The 18,941-nt window shown below is 40.1% G+C and overlaps 1 protein-coding gene across 3 annotated transcripts in view; it reads right to left on the bottom strand.

Moving 5' to 3' along the window:
* Positions 1 to 13,209: 13,209 nt before the first annotated feature.
* The window catches only part of LOC116990921 (cadherin-12-like), an 878,073-nt gene continuing 872,341 nt past the window's right edge, over positions 13,210 to 18,941 (bottom strand). For all 3 annotated transcript variants that reach the window (XM_033049096.1, XM_033049088.1, XM_033049079.1), the window contains 2 exons: positions 17,879 to 18,130; positions 13,210 to 14,111 (listed from right to left, as the gene is read on the bottom strand). In XM_033049096.1, coding sequence (XP_032904987.1) covers positions 13,624 to 14,111; positions 17,879 to 18,130 — 740 coding nt within the window. In that variant the 3' untranslated portion in view covers positions 13,210 to 13,623. The remainder of the gene's footprint in view (positions 14,112 to 17,878; positions 18,131 to 18,941) is intronic.

Genomic DNA, 18,941 nt, shown 5'->3' with positions numbered 1-18,941 from the left:
ATTACTCAAAGGTTGTTTTTAAATAATGGCCAGAGGTAATTTTGTTCTATGAATATTACCTTATTTTATCATTAATATCAAAACATTCAGCTTGAATGCTGGTGTAAATCTCTTTTATTCAGCTGAAGAACACAATAATTCTGCAGGTACTTGCAAGAATTGCACTGAGGAGAATTGTTCCTCCATGTTTTTATGATAGTGGGGGATTAAGTTAACTTAATACTTTTGATTGCAAGTTCATGCATATCACACACATAACACTAGTTTTAGTCTCTCAGGGAACTTGAAAATAATATTGTATGTTCCCTAATTCATTATTTGGTAAGATTTATTTTTCTTAAAGCTCTTAGTATTTGGCACCTGAAATTTGCCTGTGTTATTGTTGAGTCAGAAGAAAGAGGAAAGGACGATTTGGTTTTATAAAGCACTGTTCTTATTATTTAGAGGACATCAAAAAAAGGATTAAAAAGTCCACACTTTTAATTGGAATGTACATTCTAGTAATGCAAAAAATATGAGAGACATTTTCCACAAAAGCAATTTCGGACAAAAATCAATATGATAATGGCTAAAAAAAATTGTTTTGAATATGGACAAGGCCAGTGATGAATAAACCTTAGCTTTCTTGCTTTTCTTCAAAATACTGCATTGGGGTCAGTCACAATCACTTCAGGCGATAGATGGGATGGACATTTAGTAACTCATTTGAAAGTTGGAATTACTGTTCTCGGAGTATTCCTTCAATATTGATACATGTATCTGCCTGAATTTTTGTTCTCAGAATTCCAGCGTTGGATATAAATCGTCCTGACTCAAAAGTAAGACTCTTGCCATCTTGCTTCGTGCAATGCACAAGCAACATCCTGACATACCCAATGGTTTACTCTTCCCTATTTTTTTACATACAGAATCCTGGTCTATGCTCTGATCTTGTTGACATATTCAATGATTATTAGTTTGCTTCCAAGCCTGGATGACGTGATGGGATGCATCCATGCCAATTTTATTTCGAAGTCACGTGAGTGACTACGTGAAGAAGCCCGCCAGCCTGCATGTGCGTCAATACGTCTAACGCATGGCACACGACTGGCTGGGAGGAGGGTCGTTCCTCCAGTGGTAAGTTTTCAACTTACTCTGAGATTGTTTTTGTTTGGATATTTTCTCTTCACAGTGATCGCCAACAAATTATGGATAAATCCAAGGCGAAATCCAGACGGGCCGCAGGGAAACCGCCTGCAGAGGACCGCGGGAGTGCGGGTAGCCGGCGGCCGTCTATTTTGCCATCAGAGCCGCTGACAGTGCGGTCAGTGATTTCAGACTCGGTGCTTGCTCAAAGCACTTTGGCAACCCCTAAAGGGGGTAAAGCCAAACGCAAGTCTGATAGGCCTGTGTACTCGGATGAGTCAGGCCAGGAGGATTCCCCTCCTACACTATGGATAACGTCTTTGGGCGTTTATCCCAAATGGAGCACCGCATGGAGAGGGTGCTCCATCACAATATGCTCTGTGATACGGAGACATATCAATGCAGGTATCCCTTCATGCCTGCGGCAGCGCATGGTCCAGGGCTGCATGGTGCCTCCCACTCTGATGAGGGGAGTGTCAGGGGTCAGTACATGACTGACTCCAAATTCGGAGGTATGTCAGAAGGACATACTGGGATACATGAGATGCGTGAGGCTCACACACAAAAGTTGCCTGCTCTGGCATCGAGATTTGCGATACCTTCACAAACAGCGGAGCCTCTTCAAGAAGAACTGGCCTCTAGCATCAATTATCTCACATCACATCAACTGCAAGAAGAAGTCATGGTTGAAACGACTGCAAAGTACCACACGCCTGCGAATTGTGCATCCTTAAAAGTGCCGGCGGTCAACAGTTCCATTTGGGGTTACATTGGAGATGGCATCAAGGCTCAGGAGATGAAGCTCCAGTGGATTTTAAAATTACTGGCTTCAGGCATCACGGCTTTTGCCAGATCAGTAGATGGCGGGACACTATCGGACGTCCAGCAAGATGCCCTGGCGTTAATGTGCAATGCACATTTTGAGATGAACTGTTTCCAAAAGAACGGCATCAGGCCTGCATTAAACCCGAAGTTTGCAGGTCTGTGTAAGTCCAGTAACGTCCAGCCACCTAATCTTCTGTTCGGGGAAGACCTGCCTAAACAAGTGAAAGACCTAGATGAAGAAGCTAAAGCTGTAGGTTTAATCAAAGCATCTGCAATGGGCAAATCTTCACTGTTTCGGCGACAATACCCCTACGCCTCCACTAGCAATAAGCGGTTTGCTGAAGCTTGTGGCAGCTCTAAAGTTGATCGTCCTGGGCATAGGTCTTTTTTAGTCCAAGACCCGGGCCGGCCGTCATGGAAAATGCGTAGGTGGGTCTGGTTCTTTCCGGAACATGGGGTGTGTCGACCAGTTACAAGTTGGTGGTAGATTACACTTGGTTTTGCACAAATGGCGGTGGATAACCTCAGACCCGTTTATACTGCACAGTATACATGGGTTCAAAAGTGAATTTTTACCTAACTCATTGCCACCCACACAACATACACCAAGTCTGGCATTTATTCATTCCAAACAAGAAGGTTTGGATATACAAGCATAAATTCATACATTGCACAAAAAAGGGGTAATTGAGAGATCAAATCATGAAAATCATCAATTTGTCTCCAATATATTCTCTAGGCAAAAGAAATATGGGGGATGTCGGATCATCCTTCATTTAACACAACTTAACTCATATGTGCAGTATAGACATTTTAAAATGGAAAACTTCTTTACTGCCAAACAACTGATTTCTAAAGGATGCTTTATCTCAAAGATGCATATTATTCAGTTCCAATTCACACGGATCACCGGAGATATTTGAAATTTAGCTGGATGGGCAGCAATGGCAGTTCAAAGCATTGCCTAATGTGTTAACTTCCGCTCCCAGGTTATTTACCAAATTAGAGCACATTGTTATGGCCTATTTGGATGATATTCTAATAGTAGGGAAAACGCTGTATTTGGCTAATTTAGCTGTTTCAGCCACGAAACTCATATTTGAGAAATCGGGGTTTCTCATCCATCCAGTTAAATCCAGGTTGATACAGACTAAGGTTATTGATTATTTAGGATTTAGCATTAACTCTATCGAAATGTCTGTAACTCTGCCCTGGGGCAAGAGATTAGAATTTATAGAAGCCTGTAACCTTGTTGTTATAGAGCAGCCATCTATTCGGCAGGTGGCTAGTGTAATTGGCAAAATAGTGGCTGCTTTTCCAGCTGCACAATTTGGGCCCTTACATTATCAAAATTTGCAGTGTGCAAAGGAACAAGCACTCAAGTACCATTTAGGTCATTTTACCAGACCAATGCTACTATCGGCTGAAGCTATATCAGAGGTACAATGGTGGCAATATTCAGCATTGCTCCAGTGACATTTTGGTCAGTAAACCTTCAGTTATACTACAAACTGATGCTAGTGCTCAAGGATGGGGAGCTACTAATACCATCTCTAGTTGCGGTGGCAGATGGGATATGCACGAGTTACATATTATCCATTTATGTGGTATCAACTACCTGGAGATGCTGGGGGCATTCTATGGGTTGAAGGCTTATTGGGGGAATATGCATAATCTGCATGTTTGACTGCAAATTGATAACACTGCAGCGGTGGCATATATTAATCACATGGGTGGAATCAAGTCAGTATCCTGTGATAGTTTAGCTGACCTTATTTGGAGCTGGTGTATTGAAAGAAGGATTTGGATTTCAGCTACCTACTTGCCAGGTAGGCTTAACACGGTGGCGGACATTAGGTCACGTAAATTTAATGATAACACAGAATTGATGTTAGATCACAATGTGTTTAATGACGTTGTTGCTCAGTATGGAACACCGGATATTGATTTGTTTGCATCCAGGCTTAATCACCAGTTGCCAAAATATATTGCATGTGAGCAAGACCCAGGTGCAGTAGCGATAGATGCATCCTCGTTACACAGGGGAGGAATGTTTTTTTATGCCTTTCTTCCATTTTGCCTCATCAGCCGGCGCTTGCTAAAAATCAAGCAAGATTCCGCTTCAGGCATTTTAGTAGTGCCTGACTGGCCTACACAGTCATGGTTCCCGTTGGTGTGTGGAGAGTTAATAGAACCATATATGGTTATTAGTAAACACAAAGATTTGCTTATTCATCCTGTGACTCGGGAATCTCATCCTCTGCATGATAGAATTAACTTATTGATTTGCAGAGTTTAAGAAGACCTTTTCTGGGGCTCGGATTATCCAACCGAACGATGGACGTGATCACTGCAGCTTTGTGGGATAGCACCAAGAAGCAGTACATTTCCTACATCAAGAAATGGGAAGTGTTTTGTGTAAATTCAAATATAACTCATAATACGGCACGAATAGCTGATGTCTTAGAGTTTCTCTCAATGTTATTTTTTGATAAAAGATCAAGTTCTAGTGCCATCAACACTGCCAAAAGTGCCTTCTCATCATACTTGCTGCTGGGATCGGGACACCACTCTGTTGGGTCTCACCCTTTGATATCCAAATTCATGAGGGGTATCTTTAACATGAATCCTCCCAGGCCCAGGTACACGGAAGTATAGGACGTTAACGTTGTGTTAACACTGCTTTGCGGTTGGGCTCCTCTAAGGTTCTTCTTTGGTCCGGCTCACGTATAAGGTAATAATAATAATAATGGATGGGATTTATATAGCGCCTTTCTAATACTCAAGGCGCTTTACATCGCATTATTCATTCACTCCTCAGTCACACTCGGTGGTGGTAAGCTACTTCTGTAGCCACAGCTGCCCTGGGGCAGACTGACGGAAGCGTGGCTGCCATTCTGCGCCTACGGCCCCTCCGACCACCACCAATCACTCACATACATTCACACACATTCACACACAGGCAAAGGTGGGTGAAGTGTCTTGCCCAAGGACACAACGACAGTATGCACTCCAAGCGGGATTCGAACCGGCTACCTTCCGGTCGCCAGCCGAACACTTAGCCCATTGTGCATCTGTCGTAGGTAATAAAGGTAATAAAGGTAATAATGCTCATGCCGCTAGTTTCAGTGCAACGCGTCCTGTCGTTGCATAAGCTACGGCTGGACAGGATGGTTATGTCTACCAATAGGATAACATTCTATATAAATGAGTTGATTAAGCAAAGTAGACCGGGTGTGTTAGGTCTAAAGCTGGAATTTTGGCATAACCAATGGACCGTAGATTGTGGGTAGTCACATATATTCAACAATATATAAAGACTACGAAGAACCTTAGAGGCACTGAGCTGGCTATGTTCATTAGTCATAAAAACCACACAAGAGGGTATCAGTGCAGACCATCTCCAGGTGGTTAAGACATGTATTGACTTTCGCAGGAGTGGACACTGATGTTTTTAAATCTCACTCCACCAGGGCTGCAACAACATCAGCAGCGAGGTTCATGGAGGTTCCGCTGGACTGCATCCTAGCGACAGCAGGATGGTCGAATGAGCGGACTTTCTAAACCTTTTACAATAAGCCGATTTTCAGGCCTGGTTCGTTTCCCAACACAATTTTGAGTTCTGTTAAATAAATTTTATTTTCCCGGATGTAACGGACCACTATTATTATTATTATTATTATTATTATCACTTTCAACCATATCTGGTCAACTGATGCAGTGTGTTTGCATGGACTCGGGTTCACGGCACGAAATCACAGAGCTTTGAAATCTTCACGTGATCACTCACGTGACTTTGAAACAAAATAGAAAGATTAAACGAGAACTTACCGTTTGAAGTTTGATCTTTATTTTATGAGAAGTTGCAATGAGGGATTACGTGCCCTCCACTCCCAACCCTATTCTCATAAAGATCATTTGGTAGTTCTAATTTCTTATCTTCCAATAATTAGGTCAGCGATTGTTCTGTGATTACATATGGCTGCTTTAAAGGTTGACACGCATGCAGGCTGGCGGGCGTCTTCACGTTATCCCTCATCACAACTTCTCATTTTTGTTTAATCTTTCTATTAATCATATGAGTTAAAATGCATTTATATTCTTTGAGGCAACCACATTTAAAAATGGAAGATCATCTGGAATCTAGAGATCCTAATATTTGTTGTACGAATGTGGGAAATATTGGCTAAGATATTCTTCAGCATGTGGAATAGCAGATTAAACTGAAGAATCGCAAGCCAGCATATTTATTTTGAAGAGCCGCAACCTCAAAATATTGTTCCAATGACAGACCCATGCATGCCCAAAGATACACATGTTGTAAAGTATGCTATGTACTGTAGTTCTGGAATGTTTATTGGGTAACAGTTGGAATATTGAGCAAACTCACTGGTGAACTATTTCCTCCACTTACTTTTCCATCGTGAAATAAGAAATGGAGAATAGGTGGGTTGTGCTTCCCATTTATGCATCTTGGGAAATGGAATTGCCAGGTAGCGTGGTCCTGTGATCAGATGATTGAGAGTTTAATTGTTACAGTAGTTATGGAAGGCTGCAGCAATTAGATGGTGAGGTTTGTGTCAGTCAAAAAATAATGGGTGTTAGAATTTGAGATGTGGTGTGATGGAATAGGAGTGCATGAGAGAGACAAAGCAAGAGATAAACATTAAAAATAATGGACAGATATCAGCGAGAGGTTCCCAGTGCAAGCTTCACTATCTACAGGTTAACCTTTCAATCTTGTTGAAACTAACCTCATATTTGTAGTGTCTTCCTGCTTCTAGGAGAGTGGCCCCAAAGCATGCATGAACAAATTTCTGTAAGTGGTGTCCGAATTTGTGTGCTTGCCCTTAGATGTCACCACTGACATTTATTCATCGCTATGAATTAACCTCTGGTAGACCACAAAGAAACATTTCAACCTTTAAGCAACACACATTGAGTAAATTGCAAGCTGTATGCGGATAAAATTCTTCACCTAGCCTACAGAAACATTGTACTACGCAATATTACTTTTGGGCCGCAATCTTGTGATACGATCTCTGCAGGATATTTTTTTCATGATTGGAATCGCAAAGAATATAATTTGGCAATGTTGTAGTGCCACACACTGACAGAATAGCTTTACTGCAGCAAGATGTGAAACTGTTTACCCTATGTCCATGAGCTCCAAAATGGACTTGCATTAATGACATGTTTTTCTTGTTTAATGCCCGAGTTTAAAAAACCTTACCAATGGAAGTCTACATATATAAGTACCTTAGAAGTTTCACATTAAATCACACATACTCATATATCTTCAGACAGGAAGAATTGCTGAATTTAGTATAACCTGTGTCACACTTGTCCTGAATCTAAGTATGTATAATAAAAATATGTTTTCCAGAAATGTTTGTTTGCTAATTTATAAGATAACTGCAACTAAGTGGTTAAAATGCTGCTAAAAACCTTCACGGCTGGTCAAACCCAGATGAGTTTGTTAACATGGCCCTTAAATCAGTCAAAATCCACATTTATGTGTTTGGATGCTGGCAATTGAGAGGTAAAATTCCGAAGGGCTGTTTAGTTATCTGTTTCTCTTTCCACAGCAGCTGATTGCCTTGCTCTCTAATTACATAACTTTCTTTTTATTTCATATAATCAGTATTTGCTTTCGTATTACTGGTCCCGGTGGGGATAGTAGGACTATATATTAGGAGTCAAATTTTTTTTTTCAAATTTAATATTTTGTCTGAAATAATACTCTTAAATGTTCATGGGGTTATATATGGTTTTAATTATTTGCTTTCATGTAAATGCTTTTGTGATTTTTATTTTATTTACTTATTTAGTTTAATGTTGCTAGTTGTAACATGTCTCTGAATGTCTCATTTATAATGAACGGCAATCAAGTTCCTACACATGCCTTGTTGCAGAAGTTGAGTATGCGACGGACCAACAAGATAAAAATCCCAATCAGACCCAAGTGAATGTGGTTGAGCAAGAACAATGGATGAAGAATCCAGGCAAAGACATGTTTCAACTTAAACCAGTTCACTGAGTTTCAGAAGGCAAATTCCTGTTTGATCAAACTCATTCAATTTTTTGACAGAAAACAAAGAGGTTGGACAAGGTAGCAGGTGCATATATTTAATTTTCCAATTAAACTTTGGCTAAAATGTCTCATTTAAAAAAAAAACTAATTACAGGAAATAATTAAAGACAATATTAGATAAGCATTTTGCTGTAAATATAATTAAATTAGAAGGGAACATGGTTAACAAGATATACTGATAGTTAAAAGAGGAATAATATAATGGAGGTTGAATACAGAATAAACACCAACTTGGAAGGTTGAATGGATACTTTTGCTTTTATACCTTCTACCTTCTTCTCTCAGGCAGTCCCTCAGAGCTAAGGATGATCGTTTTCCACCCTATCTTAGTGGGGTCTGAAATGGCGGGTGATGTCAATGAACATATTCTGCCACATTAGGACAGGAGGTGCCTGATGAATTGGTAGTTTGTAGAAGAGTGCACTCCTTCTGTTGTCTCATAGGACATCTGTCAGTCATTCCAGACGCTCCAACTCCATTTTTGAGCTGTCCTAGACCAGGAATTACAACAAGTTGGTGAGAATATGACATTACAAGCAGCCTTTCATTTCTTCGTCTTAAGCCCTTTGCTCCTCTAAGAAGAATAGGCCATTGACTTTGCTCCTCTAGGGAACATAGGACATTGGCCTATCGTTTGCCTTTCAGGTAATCTTTTGTCATATTGGAGTTTGAAGCCAAAAGTTGGTTTTGGATAAGTAAATGATGGGGCCTGTCCATTGGAGCAGACCAAGTGTCTTTAGGGCCTAAATGTATGGGATGTTTGGATAGAGAGAATTCAATTAGTGTTTGTCCTATCCTGGATTTGGAGTATCCAAGTGTGTTGGTGGCAGTAATCTGTCAGTGGGGAGTGGAGAACTGTAACTTTAAGAACTTAGTACTAGAATGGTATGATTTGTGTTATGTGATATATTCCATATCTTACCAGTCTCGTGAATATGCATAAGTATGCGTAGTGTACTTTTGTAAAATAAAGAAGACCCACATTGGCAACAGCGTGTACTGAAAACTGAAAAATGAAACAGCGTGTGCTTGTTTCTATCTACATGCTGAAGCCGTAATATCCTAAATGGTAATTGTACACTGGACATTTGTCCTAGATTTAAGATATTCATCTTTGCAAGTATTTGTCCTCAGGTGGCCAAAGTTCAAAGGCATCCTGAAGATGATCATGAACTTTAGTTTGGATGTCCACCTTCACTTGGCTTCTCAACATAAAGAAAATAGAACATATCAAAGCTAGATGCAAAAAGCTGGAGTAACCCAGCAGGTCAGACAGCATTTCTGTAGAAAAGTAATGGGTGACGTTTTGGGTCAAGACCCTTCTTCAGATATTACCCGAAATGTCACCTCAATCTTTCAGTTTAAACCAGCATCTGCAGTTTCTTCCTACACATTTTCCTGTGGTCGTAGCGTGGACGATTTTGTTAGAGGCCAATGTTGTACATTGGAGGCAGGTTTTGGAAGATAAGTTTGGCTTCAGTGAACAAACCGATGATGGCTTTCAGCTCGGCAACCAACATACGCGTACACAATCCTTTTCATGCTGCATCACGATGACGGGAATGGAGTGACTTGCTTTTGAAGTGGAAGCAACATAGGTTTAAGAGTTTCACATTCACTCTGTAGAATAGCTCCAGTCCAGCAGAAGGAAGTTTATTGGGGAAGTGAGATGCATTATTGTGAGGGGAAAGATTGAGAGAAGTGTGGCAATTTTGTTTGACTCTGGTTCTGCACAAGAACTGAATATGTGGTCGGTAAGAATTTGATGCAGTTTCTTTGTGATGAAAATAAATTAGACTGCTGCTTTCTCATTGCTTAAAATATGATGATCTCAAGTTTATTACAATATCTGATACACCACGGAACATTCTAACGTCGTGAAACTCACTGAAATATGGGAAATAATCCTTGAATTAATTTATGATTCATTTTTTATGCCTGTTAGCGACTAATTGAATGTGTGGAGAATTCTCAGTTGATCTTTTGTGTCTGTTGTTTATTGTGATTTTCTCCCACCAGCATCTCATTGAGGAGATTTATTCTCATTTTCCTACCAGTGTCGGTTTGTGTGCTGGTATTGATTTGTCTTGCTATTGGCTGTTTGTTGCACAGCTTCTGCACAATTCCAAAACCCTTGTTTATCTATCTGATGAAATATTGATTCACAACCAACATCATTCACAAAATGCAAAGGAAGTCAGTCACTCTCATTATGGCTCAGTCTAACATCACATTAAAAGATTTAACCACAAGGCAAATATCATTGATACTCTTAAGAGTAAACTTGAATGGGGACTGCACAGTTTCAATTCAAGTCAGCATTAAACATTGCCCCCAGTTTCTGTTTCATCAGTGGAAGAGGTTCATAGTTGGCTGAGCCAATATCAAGTGCTTTACACTTCTACGTACAATCAACATTATACTACTTATATGAACACTGTGATTAAGCTATCTGTCATTCAGAGCTTTGGAGAAGAATTATTCAATTCAGTTATTTATAAACACTGATCTGTATTAGTATTTGCTTTTAGTGATTTAAAGATATTGCTTAGTATTAATTGCTCATTCCTAACTTCTTTTAAGAAACTGGTGATAGCACTCCTCCATTTTTTGCTGACTGTCCATTGTGAAGGTGCATACACCTTGCATTAGAGAGGGAATTCTGTTATTTCCATCTGGCAACAATGGAAAAAGATTGTTGATTTCAATATCCGATGGCTGTGAAATTTGAAGAAGAGTAGACATTGAGTACATTTTTTTCCCAGGATGGAAATATCAAATAACAGAAGCCATAGCTTTAAGGTGAGAGGGTCAAAGTTTAGATGTGCATGGCAATGTTTTACACAGAGGGTGGTGGGTGCATGGAACACATTCTTGGGGAAGTGTTGGAGGCAGATATGATAGCAATGTTTAAGGGCCTTTAGGATGGGAAACATGGGTATGCAAAGAAGGAATAAATATGGATCACATATAGGCAGATAAATGTTTGTCTTTGCATCATGTTCAACACAGACCTTATGGTCCAAATGGCCTGTACCTGTGCTGTGTTCTATGTTCTAAATTGGAGGTGATGGAGATCTCACACAACTACTTTCTTGTCCTTCCACATTAGCGCAGTCATGGATTTTGGAAGTCCCTTTGAGGTAGCAATAGTTGATAGATGTGGTGAGATCTGCATGACAGTGCTCACTTTGTCTTCTCACTTATAATTACTTGTTTTCGCTCCTCAAACTCTTTCTCAGGTGGATGGTTATTCCTGCAGGGTGGGCGGGTGTCCTGATAAAGCTGTTATTTGTTCTTACCCTGTTTGCACTTGGCCTCAGCACGCTTCCATTATAGAGACTCAAGGTGCTGTGCACCTTCACAGATGGTCCTTCTCCACTTTGATCAGTCAAAGGTCAGTAAGCCAATCATTTCCAAGAATTAGGAAAGGTGTTGCACTTTTGCAAGTAGACCTTGAGTAATTTTTACCTGTCCCGCTGGTAATCTCTTGTGGTGCAGAGCTCAGACAAAAGTATTCGCTTTAGGAGCCCAGTGACTCATGAGGTAACAATTTGGTTCACCCACTAGTTGAACATGACCAGATCCTCAGTGCTGGGGATTTTAGTCTGGGAGAAGATGCTTACATTGATTCACCTATCCTGACCAAGAATTTGGAGGATTTTGAGGAGACAATATTAGTGGTGTTTCTCATATGTTCAATTATCAAGTTTACATATTGTCAAAGTACAATAGGGATCGGTGTTACTGAATATATCATGAACTGGATTTTGGATTGGAGATCCTGGTCTTCAACCACTCTTTTTTTAATTAACCATGTGATGGGAGTACACACAAAGTAATGGTGAATTTTGCCAATGGTGTCTGACTTCGTTGAGGAGTAGCTTTCAAGGTATGGAAACTCATCCATGTTTTCTCAGGTTCCTACAATGTAGAAAGAGGCCATGTTATACATTGAGTCTGGCTTTCAGAACATCCCTGAAAATAAATGGGATCCTCGTGCTCCCATTTATTTCCTTTTAACCTAGTCGCTATTACATGCCCATCAATTCCCCCTTCAATTGCTGCTACCAAACAAATCTCAATTTGGCTGATTAACCTTGCATTTTTGGGATGTGGGAGGAAATCTAAATACCTGGGAGGACACTGTGGTCATAGGAGAAAGTGGGCACTCCTCACAAATATATGAACGTCAGGAGTAAACACACCTGAGTCAATGGTAGAGAGCAACAGCAACACCAACCATTGGAAGATTGTTGTCATGGGGGTAATTATGGGTAAGTTCTTTTAGTAGTCAAATCATCACTTACCTTTTTTACAATGCCAAAATTTCAACATATGAACCTTGGATCAGTTGTAGCAATTTTGCCACTGAGAAAGAAGATTGCAGTGTTGATGTACTTTTAGAGTGCTAGCTTTTAAGCATGATGTTAAACAAGCACTCTGTCTCCCTTCTCAGATCATATAGCATTAATGAAACACAGAGCAGAGTTATTCCTCCAGGTGTTTCGGGCATTGGGGTACATGAGAAGAGTTTCAATTCATGGGGCCCTGGCAGAAACACTGAGGAAAGAGGGAACAATTCCAACAAACCCTGAAGAAGGGTTTCGGCCTGAAACGTCGCCTATTTCCTTCGCTCCATAGATGCTGCTGCACCCGCTGAGTTTCTCCAGCAATTTTGTGTACCTACAATTCCATTGGGACAGGTTTCACTTGAATTAACAGGATCAGTAAAGAAATGGGCTGTAGAAAAGGGTATGAATTAAATATCTAAGGTGATGATGTGTGGCAAAGTTGCAGAAAGAAGACATTTAGAAAGTTGATGAGAAAGGACAAGGCAATGATGCAGAATAGCAATATGGCTAAAGATTATCAAAATATTCCAGGCATGTCTAGAGCATACAAACAAAAGAATCTGCCGCCAATTAGAGTCAGAGCAGGGAAAATAATAAATGAACAAAAATGGAAGAGCCTTTATCTGCATGCACACAACATTTGTAACAAGGTGAATGAATTAGCAGAACAACTAGAAATAGAATGGCATGATCTAAAAGCCAGTATAGAGAAGTGATCTTAAAAAAATAACCATAATTGGAAATTAATATTCAAGGATGCTTAACATAGATGAGATAAACAAATCAACAACATCAGAACAAACACCTGCATTTATGCTGATGGTTCTTTTATTGAAGTGTCATTTAATTCAACTTAAGAACAACTTTTTGCTGTATAATAAAAACTGACACTCTTCCTGGAGAGCGTAAAGATCTGCAGTGTTCAAAGTTCATAGAGGCACTTTAGTGGAGATTACAGACAAACCTGCAGCTTTGATTTTGTTAGCAGCTACAACTGTATGGCCAATTTATTTCAAAGCAACTGCTTGAGCCTGTCTCTCCTCAATTTCACAATGTTACAATAATCTCACAATCATATCTTTGTGGTACCTAAGAAGACTATTTCACAGTAAAACAATAGTTGACATAGCAAATAACAATGGCAGCCATAACAAAAAAAAGGAGACAAAACTCATCTGTCCTTAAATTTACCAAACAGCATATTTACTGTTGCTTGTTGCTATTTTATCGAGTGTTGGTTTTCTCAGCTCCATAAAGGTCTGCAAGTATTTTAAACCGGGGTCCCCAGCTGCTGAGGTAATCATAATCCTGATCTCCATCTGCATTAACTGATTCCAAAGAGCTGAGTGACTCTGCTAATGAGCAATTTCCTTCATAAGCATAGGTAACCAGTGAATCATATGGAGGTGCAGCGAGATCTGCATCATTTTCTCGCAGTCGCTGGTTGATGAAGTCTCTGATGTTTGTGTTGTTTTGCACTATTATGGTCTGACACTGCGGATGGTGGGTCTCTGGCTTTACATCTCTGCGAAGCTGTACATCTTCAATTAAGTCTGGCTTCCTTAATGTGCTGATGTCAAAAGCTTGTGTGTCCTCCTCTCCACCTCCTTCATCATCATAACTGATTACATTGTCTCTGATATCTTCTTTCGACGTCATGCAGATTTCTTTCTTCCTTTGTCTTCTTAATGCCACAAACAGCACTACAATAACTGAACAAGATTGCAGCAGGTTTAAAAACATATTACTTCTTAATAACAAATGTAATTACGGCAGTTCAGTGGTAAATATCGCCAAATTTTATAATTAATATATCAGGTTGCAACTTAACACATTTGAATGAATAAATTAAAAGAAGCAAGTTGAATTATACATGAATTTTCTTGAATTGAAACTCCAGAAAAAAATAAAGTCAATGTTGTGTCCTGCAGACACTAAATACACACACTTCCACATCCAAACTTCAATTCAATTGACTTCAATGGAACTAAACTTAAAAAAAAGTAGTGCAATGTGCATGGATCACTATATCCCACGTTTACCACATTGGGCCGATAAACTGGTCACACTAGGTCAGGATTTTCATCATTCACAGACACCCACATAGGAGAGTGAATTTCAACCCTATTAATACTATTTGTTTTTAGTGACAATTCTAAGGGGCACTAGAGTTGCTGACTTACGGCGCCAGAGACTGGGGTTTGATCTAACTATGGGTGCTGTCTGTACAGAGTTTGTATGTTCTCCCTGTGACCACATGGGTTTTCTCCTGGCGATCCTGTTTCCTCCTACACTCCAAATACATAAACGTTTTGTAGATTTGCCCATCGGAAACCAGCACCACTGTGTCGCTAATGTTTTCAATGATTTAATAAATAATAATAATAATAAAATAATAATTATAATTTTTAGGTTAATTGGCTTCTACAAATAAAATGTGAATTGTCCCTAGAGTGCAGGATTGCACTAGTGCATGGGGTGATTGTGGTCAGCACAGAATCGATGGGCCAAAGGGCCTGTTTCCATGCTGTATCTCTAAAAGTCTAAAGTTTTAAAAAGTCTAGATGCTTCAACCCTTGTCGATCTATTTCCTATCATCTATTCCAATATGCCCCAGTGATCTAACATAGCACCTGGCTCATCAATATGAAGGAATCCTAAAATTCCAGAAATTCAATGCGAAGAAAGGTCCATATATCCATTCTGACTGCAAAGTTAGTACATAAATATACTGAAAAAAGGTTGTTTGAAGAGACAGCAGGGCATGGATCATCAGGAAGATGGGCAGAGCAGTGGCAGATGGGATTTAGTCCAAACAAAGGTATGTCATGCTCTTTGAGAGGTCACATTTTGATAGGATTTATAGAGTAAATGGAAGGGACCTCAGGAGCATTGATATATAGAGACACCTTGAGGTGTGATTCATAGCTCTCTGAATGTGGTGAACAGATGGTGAGGGTAGTGAAAAGGGTATTTGGTATGCTGCCTTTCATTGACTGAGCCATTGTGCATAAGAGTTAGGCCATCATGTTCCAGTTCTACGAAACATTTTCAAGGAAGCAACCATTGTGCGTACAGTTCTGGTTGTCACACTGCAGAAAGATGTGGTAGGAATAGAGAGAATTCAAAAGTGATTCACCAGGAGACAAAAGGATGTCAGATAGGGATGGAAGAGCCAGAAGAAGAGTAAAATGCAAAGCCAGAGGGAGGGATATAGGTGGAAGGGAAAAGGGGAGGAGAGAGAGAGGGTATGAAAGGGAAATGGAGAATGGAACAGGGAGGGGTGGAAGATGAGTGGATAGAGGAGGAGAAAGTATAGGGTGATAGAGGAAATAGGCTGAAGGTATAGCAATATTGTCCACATTCCAACCAACCTTCTTCCCATCTCCTCCCCTTTCTACTATCCACAGAGACCAATCCCTCCATAACTCCCTGGTCAATTTGTCTCTTCCCACCCAAACCACCCCCTCCACGGGTACTTCCCGCTGCAACTGCCGCAATTGCAATACTTGTCCCTTTACCTCCCCCCTCGACTCCAACCTAGGACCCAATCAGTCTTTCCAGGTGAGGCAGAGGTTCACCTGCACCTCCTCCAACCTCATATACTGCATCCACTGTTCCAGGTGTCAACTTCTCTACATTGGCGAGATCAAGCCCAGGCTCGGCGATTGCTTTGCTGAACACCTCCACTCTGTCCGTCTTAACTAACCTGATCACGTGGTTGCTCAGCACTTCAACCCCCCCTCCCATTCCCAAACTGACCTTTCTGTCCTGGGCCTCCTCCATTGCCAGATTGAGGCCCAGTGCAAATTGGAGGAACAGCACCTCATATTTCGCTTGGGTAGTTTACATTCCCTTGGGTAGAACATTGACTTCGCTAATTTTAGATAGCCCTTGTTTTCTCCCTCCTTCCCCTCCTCTTCCCAGTTCTCCCACGTCCTACTGTCTCCGCCCACTTCCTTTCTTTTTCCCACCCCACCCCCGACATCAGTCTGAAGAAGGGTCTCAAACCAAAACATTGCCAATTCCTTCTCTCCTAGATGCTGCCTCACACGCTGAGTTTCTCCAGCAATTTTTGTCTACCTCCAATCACCTCTCCTTGCTTGTATTCACTATCACTTGCCAGGTTTTGCTCTACCCCTACCTCCCTCTTTTTAGCTTTCCTCCCCCTATTCCATCAAGGATCCGTATCATCTGTCTGTTTCCTCCACAGATGCAACCACTGAGTTCTTCCAGACTGCTTTTCATGTAATATAAATTCTACATTTACTAAAAATTAATTATTGAACCTAAACTTCAATTGCCACATGTTGTCTATAATCCTGCTAATCAACGAGGAACTGAATCGTTGGTGTGTTAAAAATTGCTGTTGGCAAAGAGTTCCCTGACAGGCAGTGATCATTTATTAACACAACACACTATTTAAAATGTCTAGGGCACCTAAAAGAAAAAAAATGCCTGTAGGCTACACACTTTATTTCAGGCAACTTTGGGGAGGGGCAAAGTAGCACATTCAGAAAGGAGAGTGAATTTTAATCCCAATAAAATAGATTTATTTTGGAGTACTGAAAAATTAGTACTTGATTTTCCACTTGTCTTAAAGCAATCAGCGGTTGATATACAGGAAACCATCATTGTAACGGAACATGCGGTAGTGGGGGGGAAATGGGTCCATTTTTACCGATTGTCTGCTATAACTGAGTATGGGATTACCGTGTAATAAGGTATCATTACACCAGCAGTAGAAACAAAGAACTGCAGATTTTGGTTAATACACAATGTGCTGGAGTCACTCAGCAGGTCAGGCATCATCTCTGGAGATTTCAATTTCAATGGCCTCCACAGTATAACTAGCAGCCTGTGTTCTTAAAGAGCCAGTCTGCTATAACAGAAATCTATTATAAAGGGGTCTGTGATAATCAGGGTTTACTGTAAGTGTAATAATTGAAGCTTGTTTATTTCCGATTCAATATTGGGCAAAGGGGGGAATTGATTGTTAAAATATATAATTCTGGTTGAAATTAATCTTGATATTTAAAATATCAACAAATGTATTAAAAATAAGATTTTAGCAAAGCGTCATATCATTGGTTCAACTGGGTAATTAGAAATGTTGTAGTAAATGTTCTAACATTTTAGGTTATGATATTCTAAGGAATTATTGAATTGTGTTTTTTTTCCTATTCATACAGTGCCTGATCTATTGAGCATTTCCAGTATCATGTTTTTTTTAATTTCAGAATTCCAATACCGTGCCTTTGAATAAAACTAGTTGGCCAATTGTTCTTTTGGTTTCTGTGTGTACATGTGAGTTATAAAGATGCAATCATCAATGAACTAAAAACAACTGATAATATCTTAGGATTTTTTTTCACCTCACTAAGCTTTATTGATTGAGCATCCCCTTTAACGTTTCTCCGTTGTGTACTATCATTTATTACACAGAGCTTACAGAATCACATTACAATGTTAGACTCACCAAGGAGTATAATAATGCAAAGTAGGATTGCTATCAGTGCCTCCATGCTCAAGCCCACTGGCAGAAAGATTGCTTCTACGTTACAAGATGAGATTGTGCCATCCCCGTCACATCCACAGACTCGTATAGTCAAAGTATTTGTGCTGCTTAGTGCCGGGTAACCACTGTCTGAGATCACAACTGGAAGGAAATAGAGTTCCAATTGCCTGCGACTGTAGTTGTTCCTCTTGGATAAGATTCCAGCTGTGTTGTCTACGACAAGCACACAAAAAAGAAAAATTAGAATTGTAGATTGATAGAGCATTGCAGAAGATTACCTTGCCAGTGGCTGCTCTTTGGCAGAGGTATCGACCACAAAAATGTAAACCAACGTTGCAATACATTAGTAAATAATGATGTTTTTAGTTTATCTTCACGTGTACCGAGGTACAGAGAAATAATAACTACACCACTGGAAATGCTATATTCTGGGATTTAAATGCCCATCCTTTTCAAGTTCATAGAAAGAGTTCCCTGGACAATTTTCAAATACTTGGTTCATATGGTCATAGAGGCATAGAGACGTACAGCACAAAATTAGGCCTTTCAGCTCAATTCACCCAAGCTAGTCCCATTTGCCCACATTTGGCCAATATCCCTCGAAACCTTTCATGCCCATATACCTGTCCGTATCTTTTGTGAAAGAACAAATAGCAATTAAAATAAAATTTGATCTAAAGGGTAACAGGACATCTAACTGTCTGCCTCTGTGAGATTGAAATGTATTTGTTACTCTGTGTATTCCTGAGGTGCTTGATCTATGACTGTCATCGGCCCATATGAAGAGGAAAAAGGCTCGAATGCCTGCGGGAAATGGAAATCAAAGGGACCTTGCACTTCGAAGGGAAATTTGGTATATCAGGAGCAGATGAATCTTTGTTCAGTGAGCAAACTATTAGATTTCTCCCAGTGATCGCTGTATTTGATGCTCTCAAATAAAGAAGTCATAATAGCCATACCCGATCTTTGTGGTGTGTTTTAAAGATTTCTTTAATGCTTTTAAATGTTGTTATTGTACCTGCCT

The sequence above is a fragment of the Amblyraja radiata genome, chromosome 2, assembly GCF_010909765.2.
Source record: "Amblyraja radiata isolate CabotCenter1 chromosome 2, sAmbRad1.1.pri, whole genome shotgun sequence".
In the NCBI taxonomy this organism is placed as follows: Eukaryota; Metazoa; Chordata; class Chondrichthyes; order Rajiformes; family Rajidae; genus Amblyraja; species Amblyraja radiata.
This window is presented reverse-complemented; position numbering and strand designations above follow the sequence as displayed.